The 24,517-nt window shown below is 46.6% G+C and overlaps 2 protein-coding genes across 10 annotated transcripts in view; both read right to left on the reverse strand.

The window, feature by feature from the left end:
- Positions 1-6,632, reverse strand: part of eif4g3a (eukaryotic translation initiation factor 4 gamma, 3a) — a 42,564-nt gene extending 35,932 nt beyond the window's left edge. For all 9 annotated transcript variants that reach the window (XM_068595801.1, XM_068595799.1, XM_068595802.1 and 6 more), the window contains exon 1: positions 5,994-6,632. In XM_068595801.1, coding sequence (XP_068451902.1) covers positions 5,994-6,157 — 164 coding nt within the window. In that variant the 5' untranslated portion in view covers positions 6,158-6,632. The remainder of the gene's footprint in view (positions 1-5,993) is intronic.
- A 586-nt stretch (positions 6,633-7,218) lies between these two features.
- Positions 7,219-24,311, reverse strand: ece1 (endothelin converting enzyme 1). Its single transcript, XM_068595893.1, has 18 exons — positions 23,936-24,311; positions 21,886-22,024; positions 19,886-20,098; positions 18,891-19,015; positions 18,639-18,785; positions 18,351-18,416; positions 17,968-18,156; positions 16,847-16,989; positions 15,079-15,193; positions 11,771-11,881; positions 11,565-11,663; positions 11,347-11,424; positions 11,133-11,236; positions 10,728-10,838; positions 10,095-10,162; positions 9,797-9,987; positions 9,223-9,318; positions 7,219-8,193 (listed from the first exon to the last, which is right to left on the reverse strand). The coding sequence occupies exons 1-18, from the start codon at positions 24,062-24,064 to the stop codon at positions 8,017-8,019; spliced, it is 2,301 nt and encodes a 766-aa protein (XP_068451994.1). The 5' UTR covers positions 24,065-24,311; the 3' UTR covers positions 7,219-8,016.
- Between the last annotated feature and the right edge of the window lie 206 nt (positions 24,312-24,517).

Below are 24,517 nucleotides of genomic sequence, written 5' to 3' on the forward strand. Positions count from 1 at the left end.
ATTGAAAAAGGCCTTCATGTGGTTCATCCACTGCCAAAAGCGCAAAGTAGTAGGTGAGAAAATGAGTCGTAATAATCACTTGCGAATGCTTCCTGACCCCAGTTGAAGAGGAGGGGTGAAGGCTAACAGCAACCTGATCCGTCTGCTCCACATGACCGCTGGAAGGCAACTGTGTCGGGGGATTGTGAAGAGGGAGAGCGACGAGATGGGGTCGACCTGCTGGGCCGACAGCAACACATCCACCTGGAGGTCCGGCGCCGTCCTCCACGAGAGGCCGGGAAAGCAAAACGTTGAGACGCGTACATCTTGCACCTGCAGTCGCAGCAGGATGTTGTCACGCCACAAACGAGCACACGCAGTGTTTGGACGCTTGTGTCGGGCATTTAAATATTTACATGGAACCTCACACGATGTCGAGGGACTGCAACGACAACGTGTGGTTTCCCCCTCTGGACGACGTGCAAATCAGGTTCAGATCATCTTCACTCGCATGCCAGCGACGTGATGCACCTTCACTGCTCAGCTGACGTTTCTTTACTGCCGCCGTTAAAAGGAAGCGTCCACGTGGGCGGCCAGGTGGGCACTTTTCAGTCCAGCTCTTCCCCCGTGTATCGGACACGACCATGAAAGAGGCTGAACGCGCTAATTAGATATCAGTCATTAGTTTGATTTCCATTAATTTTCCGCTCGAGGGGAGAGGGCGAGCACAATGTCAACTTAAAGACGTACAACAGGGACTCCGCTTCAGGGAATAAGAGAGTCGGCGGGGCTCAGTAATTACCTGCGACATCCAGCTGGACAAAGTGACACCGATGGTGAGACTGACATTTGACCCTCACTGCAGCGTCAAGACGAGCTTCACCTTAAAGAACACCAGCTAGAAGCCCCTCGTTCAGAGAACAAGGGTTCTTATATCTTAAAATAAGTGATGGCTGCCGTCTAGTTTATTGTTGACACGGTAAAAAACAACCACGTCTAAAAGGAGTGTGCCATCATGAGCTTTCTGTTCAGGCGGCAGCGTGTGACGGGGAGAGAAAGGAGGAGATACGGCCTCACAAATAGCAGCGGTGTGATCCGGAGGATGATACAGCTCAATAAACTGTAATCTGCCATAACTGATTAGGTCAATGAATCACAGCAGCGTGTTTCACAACCTCAGCCCCTGAACGCATCGCATGAAGCGTTCAAGAAAAAGAGGGTCAGAGTGAGAGCGGCGAGCTCTGGTGGTTTTTTTTGCAGAGTTTGCTGCTCTTGAGGGCAAAATACCACCTTAAATCAGAACAGTAATGTTTGCGCTGCCACGTGATAAACACACAGGCGATGGATTTGCCACGGCAACAAAACGCCTGGTGTCATAAATATGGAACACTTATTATTTTTTTTAAAAGCCATGCTTCCTTTGAATGACAGCGGCTACCTGGAAATGTCAGCGCAGTGGAAAGGCACAGGAAGTGAGTGGAGACGGCCCAGATGGTGCAGACACAAACCCTCCTTCTCCCTGCTGGCCCACTGGCCGCTCTTTACACGCACGTACGCGCTTGTGCACACGCACACGCATGTGCACAAAGCCCTCACTGCCCGCCTGCTGGTGCTGAGAACGCTCTTTCACTCCAGCGTGGACGAGAGCCGTGAGGTTGCTGGATTCGACTCCTGCAAACCTCAAGCGCCGATGGTTCTAGATCGCTGCAGCAGCAGGAAGATGCAGAAAACAATTACACAAAAAAAAGAACCAATTTCAGGGCTGGATAAAGTCGTATTGAATGTTCTTTCACTTCTGAACGCGTAAACTCTCGGTCACGTTGCAAATTACTTTCAACAAAAGCACTTTGATCGCGATAAATTAATGATGACACAGAGAAGCACAGAAATATATTTAAAGACGAAGACAGCGACACACAGAGAGGGATTCTCTCAAATCTATTTGGAAGTCAGCCCTAATATCGTAAAAGCGGAGGCCGAGTCTGCAGATGATGGTCTGAACACCAAACCAGTGACATCAATCTCCTGTGAAACCACTTGAGACAATATTAGTTTGTTAAAAGAAATGTGCAGCGACACAGGTGATGAGCGATATGAGCCGAACCACACCGAGCGAGCGACCCTGCGGCAGAGACAGAAGCACTGAGCAGCCAGGAGTACGTATTGTGTTCCGCTTTGTGTTTTAAAAACACCAGCAGCACTGGACGCAGCCCAACGATGAAAACAAAGAACACCCGCCAGGAGATTGTAGGCAGCGATACGGCGCTAACAAACCAAGGCGAGATTCACTACGACATGTTTTGCAGAAAATGACTTCTGAAACGTGTGACAAACAATAAAAGGACTGAAATGTAAAACCAACGAGACGAGAACACAGGGAGCGTACGGGCAGCGAGGCAGAGCGTAGATTCTTGCTCCGACGCGAATATTAGCACCGTATCGGCAAAAGTTGTAGCGCAACTCGCCGACACGTGGACGTTCTCAACCCGACAACATCCCGGTCGGGGTGGGATGGATCACAGAGCTCACTGTAAACACTGAGCACTGCAGGAGCCGTTCACAGCCATGAGAGTATAATCAGAAAGGCTTTTTCTAGGGTAAATAAATACCATTGTTTATTTGAGGAGCCAGTAATAAAAAAAGAAATGGCAATAGTGTGTATCTGTTAGTTGGGATGAAGACAGTGTTTTAGTGTGTTGACAGTGTGCAGAATGTCTTCCTCAACAGGCCACTCCCTCTCTGGAAACAGTCCTGCATGCTGGCTCATAACAGCTCAGCAGTTTATTTATAACATCCTACAGAGAGTTTGCTCGTGAGAATATCTTCTCATGCAAGCGGCGCGCGCACACACACACACACACACACACACACACACACACACACACACACACACACACACACACACACACACACACACACACCTGTCCTAAAACACAGCACTACGGAGCTGTGCGAGGCCCCAGCTGGACGCAGGACATTAGCGTGGCGGCGTCGCACCGCTAACCCTGTGGATGCTCACAGGTCACGTCGGTACTTCACTGCTCTTTATTGTCATCTTTTTGTCCAAAACAGAAATACTAACGTTTGACGACAAAGAATTTGGAGGAGAAAAAAAATATAGAAAAATTGCGAGAGAGATGTATATGTATGTATATATAAAAAAGAAGCAGCCAGCCTCTTCAAAGAGAGAAGAAAGCGCTGCACCGTGAAAGCTGAGGGGGTGAACGGGGAGATGCCCTGGGGTTTTTCTCAGCTGGGCCAGCAGTGGAGCGAGGTGAGCGGAGGGGGGATGGAAGGAAACGAGGGAGGGCTGAGGCAGCCTGGGTGACCTGGGCCTTTGTTGGCAGATGGTGGGAAGCGCCACCTTGGCCTCTCGCTCTGAATGCTAAGCAGCGCTGCCATTGTCTGACAAGTGCAGCAGCAGACGCATGCGCTGGGTGTTCCTCTGGCAACCAGGAGCAGAAACAAACTGCCCCCCCCCCCCCCCCCACACACACACACACACACACACACACACACACACACACACACACACACACACACACCCTTCAGGCCCTGCACACATACGCGCCTCGGCACCCAGCTTCTCTGGACCTCTGTGCATCTCAGGACTCCACCAACATGCATGCCAACATTCCCCCCGAGTGGGAATCCCCACACAACTCAACACAACACAACACAACACGCGTGACCTCAGAGATGGAGGGAGACGGAGGAGAGAGATAGAGAGAGAGAAAGAGAGAGGTCAGACAAGCGGCGACACTCAAGAGAGTCCGTTTCAGACAGACGTGAAGATCAAATGCAAGGCCGTGGTAAACAGGATCATGGAAAATCAAACTATTCATATGTTCGTTTTTACCACCACGGACTTTCCAGATGGTTCTATAGTGCAAGAAATAAATAAATAGTATACAGTAAACAATAGTAATAAACATTAAATCCAATGAAGTACTTACAAAAGTACCACAGTTGAAACAATACTTCAACAACAAAACTAATATGATTACCTTCATAAAAATAGGATTTATTGCACAGCTGACTCATTGGATTGAATTGGATTGGTACAGATGAGCCTGATAAACTGGCACCAGCATCATTGTGTTGTCATGTTTATTTGCCTCCAGCTCCCATATGGATACAGGTGGGGATTCAATATCAAACACACCTGATGGAGTATTGATTATTTTGGATTTAATTTAATTCCTTGAATATATTCGGTGCAACTGAAATAAAAAAAAGACGGGACCAACTAACCTCTTCGGGACATTTTTTTTAAACTATAGAGACAATAATGTAATGAACCAGTTTACTGTGCTGTCCGGCTGGTCTGCTGCTGTACAGTAATGCACAGCTACTCCTACATTAGTGGATCATTAGCCACGCCACCATAATGTTGAACAAAGTCAGAATGATCCGTCAATGTGCAAGCTGAGCAGGAGAGAGCAAAACAAACGGGCAAGAGACATATTTACCATTATTATGCATTCCTCCCCCTTAAAGAGGACATACATTCAGTAAATGGAGAGAGCACTTCTGAATTGAACTGGTGGGCACTTCACAGCTACAAGTTGGTTTAGTACATTTAGAAAAAGTCTGCAGAGTCAATCGAGGACACAACACAACACATAAAGGGACTATTATCTTCCCGTGTCTGCGTTTGCGTTGCTCATCGAACTCACAAACCTACTCCTGAACATCACAACACACTGTACACACAACACAAAAACAGCCGCGTTCGGGGGGTCATGGAGGTTTCCTATGGCCACCTGCCACAAACCAGCCACCTCTGCTGCCTGAGCAGATGTCAGAAACACAGGCCGCTGTGATCGTGGGTGGCAGGAAATCAGGTTGAGACACAACACCCCGTCGCTGAACCACAACAGGAGCTGTCAGATCACAAAAGACACCTATCTCTGCTTCTGGCTGCCAGGAGATGTCAACCTAATCCTCCACCTCACACATCGGCCACCACGCTGTAAATAAAACAGGCGGTGACATAACCACAGTGACTTCACACCACCACAAAAAAGGAGGCTGTAGAGCCAAACTGATGGAGCCCTGTGTAAACTCAAAAGGTGGAGGTGTATTTCCTTTTGTTGAGGGCGATGACAGTGCAAACACACGACTTGAAATGACTCATGAGGCTTGCATTTATTTATATTTTCTGGGAGAGCACAGGTTTACCAGCTGATTTATATCAAACTCTCCCCCAAAAAACGTCATTAAGAGTCAAGAACTGGCTAATTTACACATCCTGTCTCCCTCCTGCACAGCTCACACACCGGCACCTGCAGGCCTGTCAAGGTGCACAAGTGAGCAGCTCTTTCCAAAGCTGAAGTCATGTGAAATGGAGAAGGGAGGCGCAATACCCCTAAAAAAAAAAAAAATGGGCCCTCGCTACCCCCCGCCCTTCATCCTCCTCCCCCCACCAACACAACCGCGGGTCGGCACCCCTGAAATGGACGCAGCCGTCCCCGCGCGACGTTGCTTTGCACCGGCTAGTGCGCACGCCGGCGACCGTTAATTTAGCTCGCTGCCACGGCGAACCGCGCTAGCCATCAACGGTAAACTGAACAAAGCCGGTAACCGGTGTGTGGGGGGGGAAGCCCCGATAGCCTCTCCTCCCCCACCCCCTCCCTCGACATAACACAACATAATAATAACGGCACCTCGTCTGTGTTACACGAGTTATAATTAAATCACAAAACGCGACAGGAATTATACGTAGCGGAGTAAAACAAATCACCAACTGACATGTATGTTAGCATCCAGCTTCATGAGCTAACGTTAGCATGCTTAGCTAGCTGATTGTCCCCTCCCCTCCCGGCTCCCTCCAAACGAAACCATCCCCCCCACACACACACACACACGCACACACACATCATACCTCTTCTATCTATCGCTATTAAAACAGTGTGTGTTGCTGTCTTACATGTGGGGTGAAAGGCAACGCAAACAATACATGAATCACAAACAAGTCTCCATGTTCACCCAAGTGAGAAACAAAAGGATACTGAGGCGGCGGCACATTGCCGGTCTGAGGAGCGGTCGGGGCTCCCGGCGGCAGAGACACGGAGGTCAGGGTAGCCCGCAGTTGGCTCGACGGAGAGGGGCCACTTCCAGGTCCGCTAACTGCGACAGCGGCGGGTTTGGGGACCACTTTCGGTGGCAAACTCATCGCAAAAAAAATAAATGCAAACAAATAAAAACAATACCTTAATAAATACTGATGCAAAAAAAAAAAAACGACCGCCTAGCTCGCATGCATGGGGCGAGCGCAGCAGATTCTCGAAGCAGGCCCCAAATCCCTTTAACGAACCGGGATAACGACGCTCGAATAGCAACACAAAACGTCTTTTTTTTTTTTTTTTCATGGAAAGTCGCTGCTCGGATCAGCGGTGCTATTCATGGGGGACGGTGGGAGGTTTAGCCTCCCTCGTCCGTCCGGAACCTCCGCGGATCCGGCTCGGTTTTTCAGTTTCTTTGAAAAAAAAAAAAAAAAAAAAAAAGGAAATAGTCGCCGCGATCTTCAATCCACCGGCCTCGGCAATTATCTTTTCTTCTCGGCGCGTTTGGTTTCTATCATTTTTTTTCTCACAGAGATGATAGACTTCGCCAACATGGCGTTGCGGCCGCTTCCAGCAGTCCGGGCAGGACAGATGATTCGGCAGTTCTCGGCAACCTCCGGATACACTCGGCTAATCAACGAATTTACGATCCATGCCGACGATCAGATCCACACAAACCGTGCGCTGGTTCACGTGCCCGGAATGTTTCCGAAATATTTTAGTTTTTTTTTAAAAATATTTATTGTATAATTTTTTTCTGCTTTTTCGTGATATCAAAGTCCTTAATTTAGTGAATGAGATTAAAATAACGTGTCATTGCTAATTCTTAAAAACACATTGAGAAGCAACATTTAAACACAATATATTAATTTAATTACATCAAGTCGTGCACATTTGTTATAGTAATTTGGGTGTTTACATGGCAAAATATCCTTCTCAGCATGTTTTTTCAGTAAAATTATGCTCCGTAATCTGCACCAGCATCAGGGTTATAACATATTTATGTGTTATTAGCGCCATCTATCGTTCTGCTGCCTGCTCCGCAGCTGCAAGTCCCCACAGGAGCGTCCCATTACAGGACAATAACATCTCTGTAAAACCATAATGTGTGTGTGTGTGTGTGTATGTGTGTGTGTCTTTGTAAGCAAATGAAGAAATTGAAGAGACAAAATGTTTTAAGACTGGTTTTACTATACAAAATAATTTGTGACAAACTTCTTACTCATAAAAACAAGTATGGCACATCATGGATTGGCCTACATGACCAAGTTCTGGATGAAACGTATTGTTTAAACTTGAATGTATTGCTGTGAACATCTCGGTTCCTCCATCCGGTTTCTGATCTGTATTGATTTTCCCCATAACAGAAATAAAACAAAATATCCCGTCAATATCTCAATAAAACGTAACAGTTTGACCAAATGGTACTAAAGTATTCCTGAAATATTGCAATGGTTCAAGTACAAACGCCTGTACTGAAACGTGTTAATTAACAATGGTATGGATATTTCAAAACTGTCCATATCGATTCTCCATCAGGTTAAAAAAATAAAATAAAATGATTTGTGACCATAAATAAAATGGAATCCAAATAAAGAAAATTAATGTGAGCATCCAAGCACAGTGTAGAGTTACAGGAACAATTAAAAAATATGTCACTTTATGACAAACAATAAGCATTTCACAGAAGTGGAAGAGTGGTTCCCCCATTTCCCGTGACCATTGGCAGGGTTTTCCAGTGCGCATTCAGAGCAACGTTTAACTTCAGAAGCTGGGCCGAGCAGTTCTGCCAAAACCCAACAACCCTTGAGGAGAAGCGCTGAAGATCGAGATCCTCAGCAGGCACATTTTGTCCTGGAAGCAGTGGCGAGGCAGTCGGAGTTTCAGTGGTTCTTGTGTTGCATATTCGTCTGGAGAGACTTTTTGTGTTCCCTCCCTAAAAAAAAGGTCCATTTCCCTGTGTGAGGCCTCACCAGAGCTCACACTTGTGTTTGGGGTTCATGGGAGCGTCTGCTCTGCATCCAAAGTGCTGCGAGAACTCTTGTGAGTTGGAGATGGTGCCGATGACTCGAAATCGCGACGGGCTGTGAGGATCCGTGATGACGCCCTCGTGCGAGCTCTCGGGCGTCCTGACGGCGCACCAGACCTGCAGCGACCGCAACGGACCAGAGACACACACAAGTTACACAACTCTTCAAGAACTAGGAAGTGATTTCTGAAGAGACTGAATTGTTTTCACTATTCATGATGATGGTTTCATAATCATGGTTCATAATCATCAGCATGCATGTTTTGCCATCTCAGCTCTTAAGTGTTTTAAACTCATGTATGATACATTTTTCCCAGATAAAGACTTGTTTTATTCTGATAAAAAAGTGTTCCAGTTTAACGTTTGAGACACTAGAAGACTTATTTCTCCACATTCATTTGCTGGAGGAAAGTTTCTCTGTGCTCACCTCGAGTCGGGACACACGACCACAAGACAGGATTTTTAACTAGCGAGTGACCAATCACGGTCCGGTATGCAACTTATACTTATGTAAGTGAGAGATGGAAACTTTAAATTCCCAGAGTGCAAAACACTGACGGTTAACTTTCCAGTGCAGCAGGAGAAGACGCCTCGTGTCCCTCCAGCATGGAGGTAGATTTGTGTATTTTTTACCCGAGAAAATTTCTTGTTTGTAAGTAAATTATATCAAAAATCTTTGCACTCAATTTAAAAAAAATGTGCTTTAAAAAAAAAAAAAAGCTCAAAAAAAAAAAGAAGTGCTCTCAATTCAAAAATCTCTCAATTCAAAAAAAAAAAAAAAAAAAACATTCTTGCACTTTTTTCAATTTTTTTTTGGAGCAAATTTCTTTTTTGAGAGCAAATATTTCTGAATTAAGAGCACTTTTTTTGAGCTTTTTTTTTTTTTTAGAGCAATTTTTTTTTAATTGAGAGCAAATATTTTTGATGTAATTTACTTACAAACGAGAAACATGCTCTGGTAAAAAAGACACAAATCTACCTCCATAGTGCATCAGTTTAAACTTTGAAAATGAACAACTGAATATTCATATTCTTCAAAGATGGCAGTGACGTCTACAAAGCCGTGTCAGGAACAACACGTCTGTCGGGCGTTCGCATGTCGACAGTTCAAACACGCAATCGAGGAGGAATAAGACGGACACAAACCTGGGCGAATCCTACAAAAAACAGCTGCTGGTTGGTCATTCCCAGGGCGGGGAGCGAGGCCTCCTCGCCGTTCTTTTTGATCCAGTTCACATAAGCCTTCGAAGCAACAAATGATCATGTTACACACACACACACACACACACACACACACACACACACACTTCCAGTTTTTTTAGCCTGTGTTAAAGTGTTGGCTGGTGCAGACCGAGGGGGAAACAGAAGATCCGCTTCAGCTCCTCCGCCGTGTTGTTTCCCCTCTTCAGCTTCTGACCTTTTCGCATGGCGTGGAAAGAATGTGAGCGTGTGCAGAAGCAACCAGAGGCCGCTCGTAAACCACCTGTTGCATTTACAAACTGATTTTGTTTTTCCAATACAGAGGAAGGGATGTGACCCACAACAGCCTTGAAGGAACAAATATAATCTGCCGGATTATTAGCAGGGCTACGTGGTCATTTCCTGACCTTGCAGAATCTGACAGCGTAGGAAACATAACAGCGAGGGGCCTGAAGGACTTCTACATCGGTGACAGATCCCCCCCCCCCCCCGCCGCCATGACGGTTAACACTCGTCCCACCTTGTAGGCGGCCTTCAGTCCACCGTTGTCGGCGATGTTCTCTCCCAGGGTGTGCTTCCCGTTCAGCGGCTCCTTGTTGATGCTGTAGTTCCCGTACTGCTCCACCATGCACTGCGTCTGCTGCTTGAAGGCCTCCACCGAGGAGTTCTTCCACCAGGGCCGCAGGTTCCCGTCCTTGTCGTATTCCCTCCCTTTGAGTTGAAGGGTGAGATCATTTTGCATCGGAGGGATGAAGCTGTGCCAAGTCCTCTGGAATGTAAATTGTTTAAATGGAGAAAAAAAAATTGTTTGTTCCAACCTTGGTCGTCAAACGCGTGAGTCAGTTCATGTCCCATGACGACTCCAATGCCTCCGAAGTTAAGAGCTCTGGAAAACATAAAAGATAATACATTTTGAATATGTATACGTCTTATTTTTTGGTCTTTCTTTTATATTTATCTTGTATCTAAGCGCAGAATCCGGCGTCAACTTCCATGAATGTGTAAATGTTCATGGCCATTAAAGCTCATTCTGAGGTGAGTCACACCTGTAAAAACCGGCCAATAGGATGGTTAAAGGAGCCGTTTGTGGTTTTACTGAACGTGATGTGTGTCCATTTCTTTCTGGTTGTCTCTGAATTGTGAGCTGCACACATCCAGATGTGTTTTGCAGTTTAAATACACTCAAATTAAACTGAATATTGAAAAGAAATGAAGCAACGGAGTCCAACAAAACGGCATTTCATATTGATCAAGTTCTATCTGCAGCACACTGGACGTTTGTAAATGTGGATATTACTGGTTAGTTGTGATTTTTCTTTACCGTTTCAATACAATCTTTATACTATGCGGTTTTTCAGGGTATTTGGGAATTAAAGACAATGTTCCACTTGTCTTCTAATCTCATAAAAAACCCGTCCGACATGATCCAGCAGCCCTGGAGCGAGACCTACTTGGGCCAGGAGCGACTGTAGAACGGCGCCTGGAGGATCCCCGCCGGCAGAACCATCTCGTTCTTGGTCGGGTTGTAATACGCGTTGACGGTCGGAGGCGTCATGCTCCACCTGCAAGAAACAAAAACACACAGCGAGGTCCAACAGCAACTAAACTCAGAGAATGGATCCGGCCCGCTGGGCTGAGAGCAGATCCAGTTTGAAAGCCCCCCTTCTCCCCGCCTCGCCTCGGCCTAATTAGAGACAAGGATCGCTTCAGCGGACTGAAGTTTGTTGCCTGGGAACGTTTGTGGACGGCGGCGGTATTCTGCAGAGTCAGCGTAAAGCGAGTGTGTCCCCGTCGGAGCGAGCAGCTCACCCTCTGGCGAGCGGGCGTGAGGGGGAGGACGATGAGGGTCAACTCACTGGTTTCTGTTGGGAGTTTTCCGCAGCTGGTCCGCGGTCACTCTGGCCGAGAAGTTGTAGTACTGCATGACGTTCTGGAAGTAGAGCTCCGACACCACCTCGAACTAAAAGAGAGGAATGAGACGGAGGGGAAGACGTGGAGTTCAGTGTTTTTGGTCGAGACAAATAAAACCGCGTTGGTCCGGGCGGATAGTTCACTTCCACATTTACCTACATCATTGAACACTTTGTCCAGCCGCGAGCCGTTCATGATGAACTCCGGGTATCCGACCATGTTGTATATCGCATCTGCCTGTGACGAAAACATTTTTAAAAGAAGTGTAAAAGGCACATTTTCACACCAGGTGGCAGCACTGGATTCCTCAGCCTCTTCAACACACAACTCATTCAGACGTCTGCTGCAGCTGGGAAAACACACAACATCTGTCGCACCTTTTCTTTTGCTGCTTTCTTCGTCTCGGAGTCCATCCAGCTCACGTCCTTCAGGCTGTCCTCAAACGCCCATTTAATGTCCCCGACCATGTCTTCAGCCTGAGGCAAGACGGCACAAAACACAGTGAGGAGCATCTACTGACTCGCACGGCCGGAGCAGGTCTACTGCGTCTGTGTGTGTCTGTGTGTGTGTGTGAAATACGTACAATAGCCTTGCTGTCCTCGGCGAAGGTGGACTTGACAAACATGGCTCCCAGAGCGAAGCCCAGAGCGCTGTCCGTGTCGCTGACGCACAGCTTCCAGCGCGGCGTGCAGCTCTGAGAAGTCAACACATCGAGACGCCATCAGAGGAAGACGCACCAGAGGAAGACGCATCGGAGGAAGACACATCGGAGGAAGACGCATCGGAGGAAGACGCATCGGAGGAAGACACATCAGAGGAAGACACATCAGAGGAAGACGCATCAGAGGAAGACGCATCGGAGGAAGACGCATCGGAGGAAGACACATCAGAGGAAGACACATCAGAGGAAGACGCATCGGAGGAAGACGCATCGGAGGAAGACACATCAGAGGAAGACACATCAGAGGAAGACGCATCGGAGGAAGACGCATCGGAGGAAGACACATCAGAGGAAGACACATCAGAGGAAGACGCATCAGAGGAAGACGCATCGGAGGAAGACGCATCGGAGGAAGACGCATCGGAGGAAGACGCATCGGAGGAAGACGCATCCTGACTCGTCAGAGGACGCCAGCGTGTTCGATGCTTTCTGAACTTATTCAGTCCTTCAAACTCAAGCCGGTGATTGTGGGAACACGAATAACTAAGTTTGTGTAATCTCGCTGGAGTCCGGTGGCTTTGAGGAGTATTAAATGTTTTGTACGTTAATAAATTGTAATAATGGTTCAAATCCCCGTTCGTTTAACTTATGACTCGTTCACTTCCGCGTGTCCACATCACATCCTCGCTGGTTGGAGCTGCAGAGGATAAATACTCAGAGCTCCTGCCGTCATTTGTCCCGGGAATGAATCCTGATTGTAAACTTCCCGCTCGAGACAGAAGCCAGATGTCTGAGGGGTTTCTGTCCAGAGGGAAAAGACGCGTCGACAGCAGACTGCGTTGTCTTAGCAGAAAAACTAAACACTAGTAGTCCAGCTGTTCCTCCTGCAAAGCCCTGAGACAGTTTAGCTAATCTCTTCCTGCTTCCTGCCCAGTGCATGCTGGGATACAACTCTGATCATTTGAAATGTGTGACGGGGACATGCTCTCTCTATCGGCCTGTAGAGAATATTCAAACTGTAAGAAATACATGTTTGAGATATAAATACAAAACTATTTCAGCAAAGCTTTCAGATTTTTGAGATGTCCACTGCAAATAAAACTTTAAATGTATCCTCACTGGTTTGTTTAAAACAGAAAATAGACTTAAATCCATTAAAGAGACACTGAGGAGCTTTTTGGTTGAAGATTTTTCTCACAAACGAGAGGAAGTGTCCGTGACCTCAGAGGTCAGCGTTTCAGAGACAAAGCCGTTATCTCTCTGAGAGACACGATGTTCCCTCTTCAGGGATGTTTTTCTTTAGTCGAGACCAAACGTCAACAACCAGGACGCCGCCGCACGCCGTCGGCGCTGCAGACTGAAGCGACGCGAGCGGCCGAACCTCAGGAATGAACAACAGACTTCAGCAGGAGGAGCGTCGCATCCTGACAGTGGAGGAAGAAAGTCTCATTGACCCAAAAGAGTTACCAACAACGCTTTTTAAATAAAAAAATGCTCTCAAAAATAAAATTTGCTCTCAAAAAAAAAAATTTGCTCTTAAAAAAAATAAAATAAACGCAAAAAAATGCTCTTAAAAAAAACAATTCCAATAAAAAAATAAATGTATCTCTCAAAAAAAAAAAAATCTCCAAAAAAAAAAAATATAAAATAAAAACTTTGCTCTCAATCCCAGCACTTTTTTTTGAGAGATTTTTTATTTATTTCTTTTTTAAGAGAATTTTTTTTTCTCCTTTTTTTTTGTTAAAAGGAACTCTTTTTTTGAGACAACTTTTAGTTTTGAGCGAAATTTTTTTTGGAGAGCGTTTTCTTTTTTAGAGCAATTTTTTGGGGGGGATTTTGTTTTTTAGAGAACTTTTTTTTTTTGAGCAGTTTTTTTTTGACAGCAGAGATTTGGAGATAATTTACTTACAAACTAGAAATGTGCTCGGGTGAAAAAGACACAAATCTACCTCCATACGTTTAAACCTTTTGTTCATCATTGTCTTTTTAAGATGAATTCATTTTAAGATTACAAGGCAGACGCAGAAATAAAACACGGCTGAGCGACAAGTTATCGTTTTTCGGTGGCGTCCTATCAGGATGACATCACACATCAGGACGTCGTGACGCTCGATAGCAGCGAACACGTCCTCAGATGTCTCTGAGCAGAAATATGGAAGTGAAATATAAAATAAAGTGAGACACTGAGTCTAGGAGTTCATTCTTTCAGATGCGTGGCGTTGATAAATTAAATCCAAACTATTGTGTTAATCAGTTTTTTGTTTTTACTGCTGATTCTGCATTTCACTTCCGACTGCTTTTTTCAGTTTGTTCTTAAAATAAACAACATTTTCAGTTCATGTATGTGTGCGTGAGCAACACGTGGCCTGAGTCCACCATGAGGACATTATACACAGACTACTTATTTAAGTCTGTGGTGATTTAAAATATAAAATAACTGACGTCATGAAAGAAGATTCAGGCCACAGCCGCCTCCATCCGTCTGCAAACATGACTTCACATCTCAACAGGCCAGTGAATGGACTGCATGTGAACATACAGCAGAAACAACAGCTCCTGTGGTCATTATCAGGGGAAAGGAAGGAGGACAGAACGAGGATGCATGCAGACGCAGAGGAAACGGTGGCGGTGAGGAAATGAGGCGCGTTCAACAGCAAGTTGTAGACTCTGCTGCGCTCTAATGTGAAAACAGACGCACAAAAAAAGACACACAAACGTGGTTTGAGGTTTGTCGGTGCAGCTCGACCCCGGCCCGGTCAGAGCCGACAACCTGCCGCTCGCTTTGATGGAACAACTCGCCGCCTCGGCAGTTTAATGCACGCGCGTTGACGTCCGAGTGTCTTTGACACATGGAGGACAGCGGGAACAAAAAGAAGCTTGCCGAGCACATTTCTTCCCCAAAACAAGGAAACGCAGCAGGAAGCAGCTCGTTTACACTTCCCTCACAGCCCTGTCATAACAACAAGGAAAATGTGGCTTCATTTCCATGTGTGTGCGTTCAGTAAAGCAGAAGAGAAACTCCTCTGTGAGTCTCACACACAGAACAAGAGGCCAAGTGATAAAGAGCTCTGAGGTCACTTCCTGTCGCGGTGAAGCAGCAACATGGATCCAGTTCAACAAACACAGAGACGCCCTCTGGACCGGACCACACAGTCAGGCCTTTTTCTGCTTAATCTGTGTTTAAATCTGTCCGTGTCATGCTGGATTACTGGACTGTAGAATAAACTCACCTTCTTGGTCCCGTACATGACCTCCAGGAAGCGCTGCTCCGCGTCCTGGAAGCGCTGGTCCAAGATGGAGGCCATCTTCCTCACCACCTTCATGATCATGTAGTTGTTGAGGAGGCTGCAGAACAGAAGCACGCTTGTTTTCACCGCCGTGCCTTTCAGCCGGGGAGCCGTGCCAGTGTGTATTGTTTATGTGTGTGTTGTGTTAGCAGTGTACACAAAACACACACAGACACACAACTTGCACTGCACTCTGCTCACACTACGAGCACCACAGCAACAGGATGCACGAGGTTTTACATGAGGCAGCCGACATGAAGAGACCAGAGACTAGAGACTAGAAAGACTAGAAAGACTAGAGACCAGAGAGACTAGAAAGACTAGAGACCAGAAAGACTAGAGAGATTAGAGACCAGAGAGACTAGAAAGACTAGAAAGACTAGAGACCAGAGAGACTAGAGACCAGAGAGACTAGAGACTAGAGAGACAAGAGACTAGAGACCAGAGAGACTAGAGACCAGAGAGACTAGAGACCAGAGACCAGAGAGACCAGAGACTAGAGACCAGAGAGACTAGAGAGACAAGAGACTAGAGACCAGAGAGACCAGAGACCAGAGACCAGAGAGACCAGAAACTAGAGACTAGAGAGACTAGAGACCAGAGAGACCAGAAACTAGAGACCAGAGAGACTAGAGACCAGAGAGACCAGAGACTAGAGAGACTAGAGACCAGAGAGACCAGAGACTAGAGAGACTAGAGATTAGAGACCAGAGAGACTAGAGACCAGAGAGACTAGAGACCAGAGACTAAAGACCAGAGATCAGAGAGACTAGAGACCAGAGACTAGAGACCAGAGACCAGAGACCAGAGACTAAAGACCAGAGAGACTAAAGACCAGAGAGACTAAAGACCAGAGACCAGAGACCAGAGACCAGAGACTAGAGACTAGAGGATGTCTATGACTTTAAACTAAATGTTCATGAGCAAACATTGTGTGAAATGTGTGTGTAAACAGTAAAAAGTGATAAAATGTAGTATTTAAACTAACAATGAGGATTCAAAGCATACAGTGAACCTTAAATGACTCAAATGAATGAGAGACAATAGTTTATTAAAAGAATAAACATTTATATAGATGCCTGTATGCTGCTGATATGTTGAGCCTCTTTCTTCTAAAAGCAGATTCATTATTTAAACTAAATGAACACATGAATATAACACTTTTACAAGACTTTTATACAGTTTTCACTAAAGGTTTCGGGATTTTATCTTTTTTCCAAGGCCTGGAAATAACCATTTTCAAACCTCAATGACTTTTCCAGGTTTTTCCATGATCATAAGAACCTTTGTTGACAAAATAAAATCTAATTGTATCTATCCACATCACGTTTACAACATTTTGAAACAAGGTGAGCGGCTGGAGGCGATGACCTTTACGACCTTTACGACCTTCACAGGTTTCTTTCTGACCTGAAACCAGAAAACTCAGACCCGACTTCTTGTAACGAGTCTTCTTCGCTAGCGAGCGTCTCTGGCTCGACGTTGCGCAACACGCTGCAAATCTAACTTCAGCCGAATTCTTTCCGTCCTGCGATGACGTTTCAACCGGTTCTGCTCCATTAAAACAATTAAAAAATAAATGCCCCAAAGGTTCCCAGAGCTATTTAAAGACTCACTAACTTGAACATATCATTAGCGACGCAGCGACCAAGCAGCCGCTGCGCTGCTCGTGGTGAGAACATATTGAGCAAAAAACTAAACGGCCTCTGACCTTCTGTTGGTTTTGGTGATGAGGTCAGAAACCTGCTGCAGGTATTCTTTGGCATAAACAACGACGGGCTCGGACTCGTTGAGCGGCACGGGAGCAAACACCTCTGTGAGATAAGGCATCCAGTCCACTGCAGGGACCAGAGTCTGCAAGGAACACACACACACACGAATAAACAGGTGAAACACACACACACACACGAATAAACAAGTAAAACACACACACAGCGGTCCGACTACGATCCGATTAACACCTCTGGATAACTCGATCCGACTCGTTGATAATTCAGACATCGCGGCATGTAAACGGTGAATCGGATCAGAACTGGACTATGCGCCTTTGCACATGATCAAGATCCCGACGCCACCTCCTTCCCTACTTCCTCCTTCCCTTCCTCCCTTCCTCCCTTCCTCCCTTCCTTCCTTCTCTCCCTCCCTCCCTCCCTCCCTCCCTCCCCGTTTACTCTTGCTAGCTCGCTGCTGTAGCCAGCTAGCGCTGCTGCTAGTTCCCTGTTTACCCTCCACTAGCTAACTGCTGTAGCCAGCTAGCGCTGCTGCTAGTTCACTGTTAGCCCTCCGCTATCTCCCTGCTGTAGCCAGCTAGCGCTGCTGCTAGTTCACTGTTAGCCCTCCGCTATCTCCCTGCTGTAGCCAGCTAGCACTGCTGCTAGTTCCCTGTTTGCTATCTGCTAGCTCCCTGCTGTAGCCAGCTAGCGCTGCTGCTAGTTCACTGTTAGCCACCCGCTAGCTCGCCGACAACCACCGAAGCTAGCGGGGTTCTCTCCATGATGAAGAGTGACGAGGTCAAGCGGAGACGGCTGTATCACCACTACATGTAATGAAAACAGCGCCACCTATGGTATCGGATCTGAAATGCTTTCAGCCAATGATTCGATGGATTCACTGCCATGTGTATTAGGACAACAGTCCCGCTAAAGCAAGACTCAAGTTAATAGCATCATGTAAACGCACTGAATGAGATGTAAACTCTTCCTTCAGTCCCTCATCCTGAAGCTGTTTACACAACATGGCTGCTCTCTTCTTCTGGTACACGCCTCAGTGACTGAAAGCGTCATCAAGCTGTTGCGTCCTGGTTTTATTTGGCGGGTCAGAACCGGCTCTCACCGTCAGATCCCTGGCCTCCATCTTGTGGTAGATGAGCTCCTCGTCCCTCCTCTCCTCCTGAGGGACGGTGATGTTGGCCAGCGTGGTTTCAAAGTCCACGATCTCCTCCATCAGCGCCCGAGACGTCTCCTGGGAGCCGCCCAGCAGAACGCCCAGCTCCGTCAGGAAGGTGAGGTACGCCGTCAGGTACTGCAGAGGCCCGGTGGGGAGGCAAGGTGTGTGTGTGTGTGTGTGTGTGTGTGTGCAATTAGGAAAGTCATCTTAAACCAAACACGCGACTCTGCAGAGTTTGTTTCCTTTTAAATGTTTATCTTTTAAATATTTAATGACTTTCTTTGCAACCAGACTTTCCCTCTAAAAAGGAGTTGAGCCTCTCGTCGTACCTTCTCGTTGGCGGTTTTGTTGAGGTAGTAATCCCGTGAAGGAAGCCCCAAGCTGGACTGATCCACCTGGAGAAGAAACGTGAAGAAAGAAGCGTGAGCTTCTGGTTTCCAGCCTCACAAACAACCTTTTGTTTTCGTTCCTGTGGCGCTCAAGGCAGACGCTCGCCAAAGATCATATCTCCTGCCTTCTGCCGGCGGTGTGAAAACCCAGACCGCCGAGATAACGAGCGCCTTGTGGCTCCGCAACGCTCTCTGGCGTGTTCATGATTTTAGATAATCTCCTCTCACCTGGATGACGTTGCTGTTGGAGTTCTTGGAGTCGGTGCTGACGAACACGGTGAAGAACGGCGAGGTGCGGTAGCTGGCCGACACCACGCGCAGCACCGCCTGGAAGTTGTCCTTGTTCCAGGCTCCCGTCAGGGCCCATCCTCCGATCTGAAACGGGTCGGCGTTTAAGGGAACACTCAGGAGACCGGGAGGTTTCTCTTAAAAAAGGGTTGAAATGATGAACGTGTGACCCGCTTCAGGAGCGCTGCGCACCTGGCTGATGAGCTCCTGCAGCGGCCGAGCGCCCAGCTCCACGATCTTGTCCTCGTTCATGCAGGCGTGGTAGTAGTGCTGGGCCTTCTCCTCGGCCTTACTCAGGCCTTTTATCGTTGTGTTTTCTGCACAAAAGAGACACAAGATTGAGAGACATTGAGGCCTTTTGTCTCCGGGAGCGAAAGGCAGCCGACTCGCACCAGGACTCAACCCGGGGTTGCAAAATTCCGGGAATATTCAAAGTTGGAAACTTTTTACGGGAATTAACAGGAAATGTTGGGGTAATTTAACTGTATTTATCTTGTCATAAGCAGACATGCACGCAAACATTTATAATACAACTTTTAAAAATGACTTTTTTGACATTCCAAAAGCCGTGAATAAAGGAGGTGATGGTGTACTTTAGTGTGGACATACATACTTCATACTCTACTGCTGTAAAAAGTTTACTGTATACAAATAAACTTGGTATTAAATGAACATGGCTTCAGTTTACCAAGTAATCAATATGCTAATGACAAACAGTGTTGGGAAAGTTCACTTTCTACATGAACTAGTTCAGTTCATAGTCCATAATTTAACATTTTAAACTAAGTTCACAGCTTCAAAAAATGAACTAGTTCAGTTATTTTGTTCAATATGTTGCAGCTGTATTTAAATCTCTGGCTGCAGTACCGCTCTTGGCCTCTACGCAACTCGGCGCTCTCTCACTCTCCAAAGGGCTGAAACGTTCAGACGCAACACTGATGACAAAAACGTCAAAAACAACACAACGTTTTATGTTTACGTTCATGTTTCTGCAGACGATGTTCACAACCAGCTGCGTTCAAGGTCCAGCTGAGCTCGGCCTGCAGAGTCTTGTTCTCAACTACATTTAAGTTTCCTGTTTTGTGCTTTTGCAAAAAACTAAAGGCACATTTCTTTTTTTCAAAATTCCCCAAATTCCCGTGGAAACTTTCCGGAAACCTTCCGCCCCTTTGCGACCGTCCTCCTACCCAACAGGTGCTTCATCACGAGCATGTTGTGCTCCCACAGGTTGCTGAACGGGCCCCAGCGGGACTTCCCCTCGGGCAGCGGGTTGCTCTTCACCCAGCCGCCGCAGGCGAAGTCGTAGAAGTCGTGGCAGGGATCCACGGACCGGTCCAGCGCCGCCATCACCGCGCTGGCCACAGACACACAGGGCTCGGACAGGCACAGGCCCGGGTGGGCTGGAAAGAGGATTCACTCATTTATCTTTATCTATTCACTCATTTATCTAATACTACTTTACTTTGATATTATCTGTAATGATATACTTTAGTGCAGAATAGCGTGCATATAGTGGTTTTTATATGAATTCCTATGATGTTTCTATATTTGAAACAAGGAAAAAAAGGGACAAATTATAGAAGTAGAAAAAAAAGAGAAAATGAAAAGTAATAATTTTTTTGTCCTAGTATCATCTCACACTTACAGACATCAAATGAAATAAACTAAACACACAATAAAATAAATAAGAACAGGGATGACAGATATATACAAAAATAAAAAAAATAAATATATATATATATATATATATATATATATATATATATATATATATATATATATATATATATATATATATATATATATATACACACATACACACACACACACACACATATATATATATATATAAACAAATAAAAAAAACGAAATGAATGAGAACGAAAAGAAATGAAAGAATGCACAACACACACACACACACACACACACACACACACACACACACACACACACACACACACACACAGGGTTGGAACACTGTGGTAATCTGAGCGTTTGTCATGGTGGGACATCTAAATGCTCGAGAGCTTCAGACCATCTGGAAACTTTTATCTCCTGAGAAGCAACAGCCAAGACAAACAGCCTGCAGGGAATATCTGTCCTCCAGAGAGATCCTCCATGAATAATTTACTGAAAACAAAGCTCCGTGATCTGGTCCTGCTGAGGCAGAATTACACGCATATCTCCTGCCGACGGATTATGTAACGGCCGCACTAACAAGCAGAGGAGATAGGTGAAGGTTCAGGGTGAATTCATCTGGATTATCGTACGTTAAGGTTTGCTTCAGAAGAGCATTTAACTGGCCTGGAGATCGATGCTGCGGCTCCTTCTGTGGATTATTTAAAGAACTAAGAAGTAAACAAAGCTCTCCCGTTAAATCCTCCACTTTCTGTGCAGACGTCCTGCCCATGTGAGGTCTGAGACGCGACGAGTTCGCACCGCGAGGAGCGTTCATCCCCGTTCCTCTTATTATTTCAAAGTGTGATCTGCCATGCGGCTCTGAATGGCAGGAAGTGGCAGTTTGGTGGTTTCCTGTGGCGAACGCGAGGAAGCCGGCGCAGATGAGACGCCGCCTGCATGAGATGGTAAATCTCTTTTTTCCCGTAATGAACAAGCTCAAGGGAGAGATTTAAAGTTGTTTTTAGGCCGCTGAGCTGAAGGTGTGGCCTTGGTTAATAAAAAAAATAGAAATATGAGCCACTTGGAGGATTTGAAATACCAGCGCTCCTTTAGCTTTAAGCTGGGTCGATGAGAAAGAATCCTGAGCTCCTTGTGGACCGACTTGTCTTATAGAGAAACTCTTTTATTTTTCCTTATGAACAAAAAAGGTAGCTGCCATTTTAGTGAAGCTACTGACAGTTAGCTTAGCATAAAGACTGTGAACGGAGGGAACAACTAGCATTGCCTTCGTCCTCCCATAGAAATGAATGTGATATGTTGGCAGGTGGATTTTGTATTCAATCAATGCTAAGCTAACCAGCTAGCTTCATTTTTAATAAACAGACATGAGCCGTATTAATGTTTTCAACCAGCTGACGGCAAATAAAACAAACGTTAAACTCTTCCTTTAAGCGCTCCTCCTTTCGCTTTCATTTCAAATTATTCTTCTTTGTTTTGTTGCTTTGCTTTTTGATTCGACTCAACATTGAAGGCTTTTCAGTCCGTTTAAATACGACTTCCAGCTCACTCTGTTTGTAGAGGACTCCGGTCGCGATGAGCGACATGAACAAGCCCACGGACACGACGCACACGGCGAGCAGCAGCCTCCTCTCCGTCTGGGTCCGGTCTCGCCAGCAGGACGGACCTCGGCCGTGCAGAAGAGTCACCTGCGCGCACAAAAAGAAACTTTAACACAACTCAGTTCATCCGCTGAGTCCAACCTGTTCATTTTCAAGAGGTTGAACATTCTCAAAAGACACTTCAGCCTCCAGTCAGACAGCGTTGTTCCTCAGCACAATGGCGTCTCCATCGTGATGCTTTTTCAAAGCCTCCCGCACAGAAAAAGGTCAACCATTCATCTATTGTTCTCTCGCTTCGAGTCTAACAGGGAGGAGGAGATTCTCCCCTTCTAACCTAGATTAGGAGACGACACAATAATCCCGTTGAGCCTCGTCCGCCTCGCTGCTGTTCACCTGAAAACAACGAGCGAGAAGCCGCCAACGAGTCGACGGCGCCACGTTCACGGTTCTTCTGCCGCGGCGCCGAAGAGAAAAACAACACATGAAGGACTGAAGGAGGTCCAGGAGAGTCCAGGCTGTGTGCTCACCGGCTGAACATTGGATTAAATCAAGGATCGGTGCGCTGGACCTTCACCCGACTCCTGAGACTATTTCCTACAGGAATGATAACAAAGGGCCACTTGCAAATCTTCCACAGGGCGCATTGAACGCTCCGGCCTTTTGAGTACCGCCTCTGTAAATAAAAGCCAGATCTTGGACGTCGCATGCATCCTGTGGAAGTCAATTACCTCTGAAGTGAATAGATAAGGATCTGATTTGTCGCCATTAGCTCAGATGAGAGTTCAACAGTCAAACTTAAAGTGGAATCAGAGGCCAAAGCCGCGGTGCGTTCTTAGTCTTTGAAACGAAGCGCCTTGGGTTTGAACCTGAACTGAGTTTTTCTCCCCGAGTGTAACTGATGAAATCCTCACTGCCAAGGCGGCGCACTCTCCATCTGGAGCTCATTGGAAAACCACATTTCATTACCCTGAAAACCACGGCGAAATCATGATGGCAGGATTATGTCGGAAGCTTAAAATTGAAGCGCCGCTTGAGCTCTTCAGGTGAACCGTCGGTCAAACAAAGTACGCGAGGGATGACCGGAGGACCCTCAGCGGCAGGAGACGAGGATCCAACTGTCAATAAAAGCATCGAAGCGTCAAAACGCTCCCAGAGAAAACCTGTTTTTGCGTCGCGCTCCTTCTGCAGACCGCACTGATGAAACCAGTGTGAAACTATTCATCCATCAGCAGTTAAGTGACCCAAACATCAGGATTGTGTGTGTTCATGTGTGCGGTCCTCTGTTTCTATTCGCAGGTCACTTCCATAAAGAGGTTGTGATCTCAAAACGGGAATTCCTGAAATAATAGTTCATGATTATTGAAGTCTTACAGCTACAACTGTCGGCCTTCAGTTTTGTGAATTGTGTATCGTGTTCGTGTCGATGAGACTGGACACAGATCCGCTGGACCCGTCGGTCTGATTCATGAGCTCGACATGAACCAAACTCTAAAAAAAGCCCAGAAAATAAATCCTGTAAATCAGAAGCAGCTCCAGCTCCTCGCTGCGTGTTCTGCTTTAGCCGTCGATCAAACATGAAACATCCAACAAAGCATCCGCCTCGCAGGTCGGCTTCCCGTCACTTTTTTCAATCGAGGCTTCAAACAAACGAGGTTTCGTTTTCAACGAGAAGACGAACGACCGCACGTCCCCTCACGAACACGACGCCTCCAGATCCACGAGATGACGATCAAATCGACGCTGAGCCGATACCGCGAAATGATTTACACTTTTGTTTTTTTTTAACCTGAACCGGTTCCTCGTGAGCTGGACGTGTGACAGCTACACTTTTAACAGAAACCAGGAAAATGAACGACGTTAATTAACCTGTCTGTGTTCGTGGCTTAAGCTAAAGGCTGGACTTCAGCATGACAGTTTCTGACACCAGGTTTGTAACCCTGAGGCCTGCACGTGTTTGTTCTTCTCTGTGACAACACAACCAGGTGTGGGCATGTTTACCTGCATGGGCGATGACGGGTAGATGTCGTCGCTGGTGGAGTCCACCAGGTCCTCCTCATCCAGCGTGGCTCTCTTGTACGTCGACATCTGAAACGTCAAATGCAGAAAAGACTCTCTCAGCGCTTCCATGTCGCCTCCAGCCGGTCCTCTCCGACACCGACGTGTGTGTGCGTGTAGGTGTGTGTGCGTGTGTGTTTGTGTGTGTTCCTCAGCGGCGTCTGAGGCTCTGGGGTCGGGTTTCCCCACTAAAACCCATCGTGGGAGGTTATCCGGTTGGAGCGCTTCCACTCCAACAAGTTGGACTCTGTAGAGGAGTGAGCGTCAGTCTTCTGCTTCCAGACGCACTTTTCTGCTCCGCTCAACCCCGACGACACCTCTCACGGCCCCCATGGCGTCCGACAGACCCCACCCTCCCCCTCCTTCCCGCCGGTGTCAAACGTCACAACACACACACACACACACACACACACACACTTCCTCCTGAAAGCCTGGTGGGATCTCCTCGTGGGTCTTCTCTTCCTCTTCCTGGGAAAACCTTTTCTTTTCCCATGAACTTCCTGCTCAGCGGCACGAGAGAGACGG

The sequence above is a fragment of the Clinocottus analis genome, unplaced genomic scaffold (genome assembly GCF_023055335.1).
Source record: "Clinocottus analis isolate CAN_PGR_092001 unplaced genomic scaffold, fCliAna1.0.p SCAF_32, whole genome shotgun sequence".
NCBI classification, from domain to species: Eukaryota; Metazoa; Chordata; class Actinopteri; order Perciformes; family Cottidae; genus Clinocottus; species Clinocottus analis.

What these genes read in the sequence shown, in the direction of transcription:
- ece1 (XM_068595893.1), bottom strand. Translation starts at nt 24,064, where the DNA reads ATGGAAGCGCTGAGAGAGTCTTTTCTGCATTTGACGTTTCAGATGTCG. An exon ending in TGCAGGAGCTCATCAGCCAG is followed by an intron (nt 18,786 to 18,890) that starts GTGCGCAGCGCT and finishes GACCCGTTTCAG; the next exon opens with ATCGGAGGATGGGCCCTGAC. An exon ending in CCGAGGACAGCAAGGCTATT is followed by an intron (nt 11,664 to 11,770) that starts GTACGTATTTCA and finishes GTCTTGCCTCAG; the next exon opens with GCTGAAGACATGGTCGGGGA.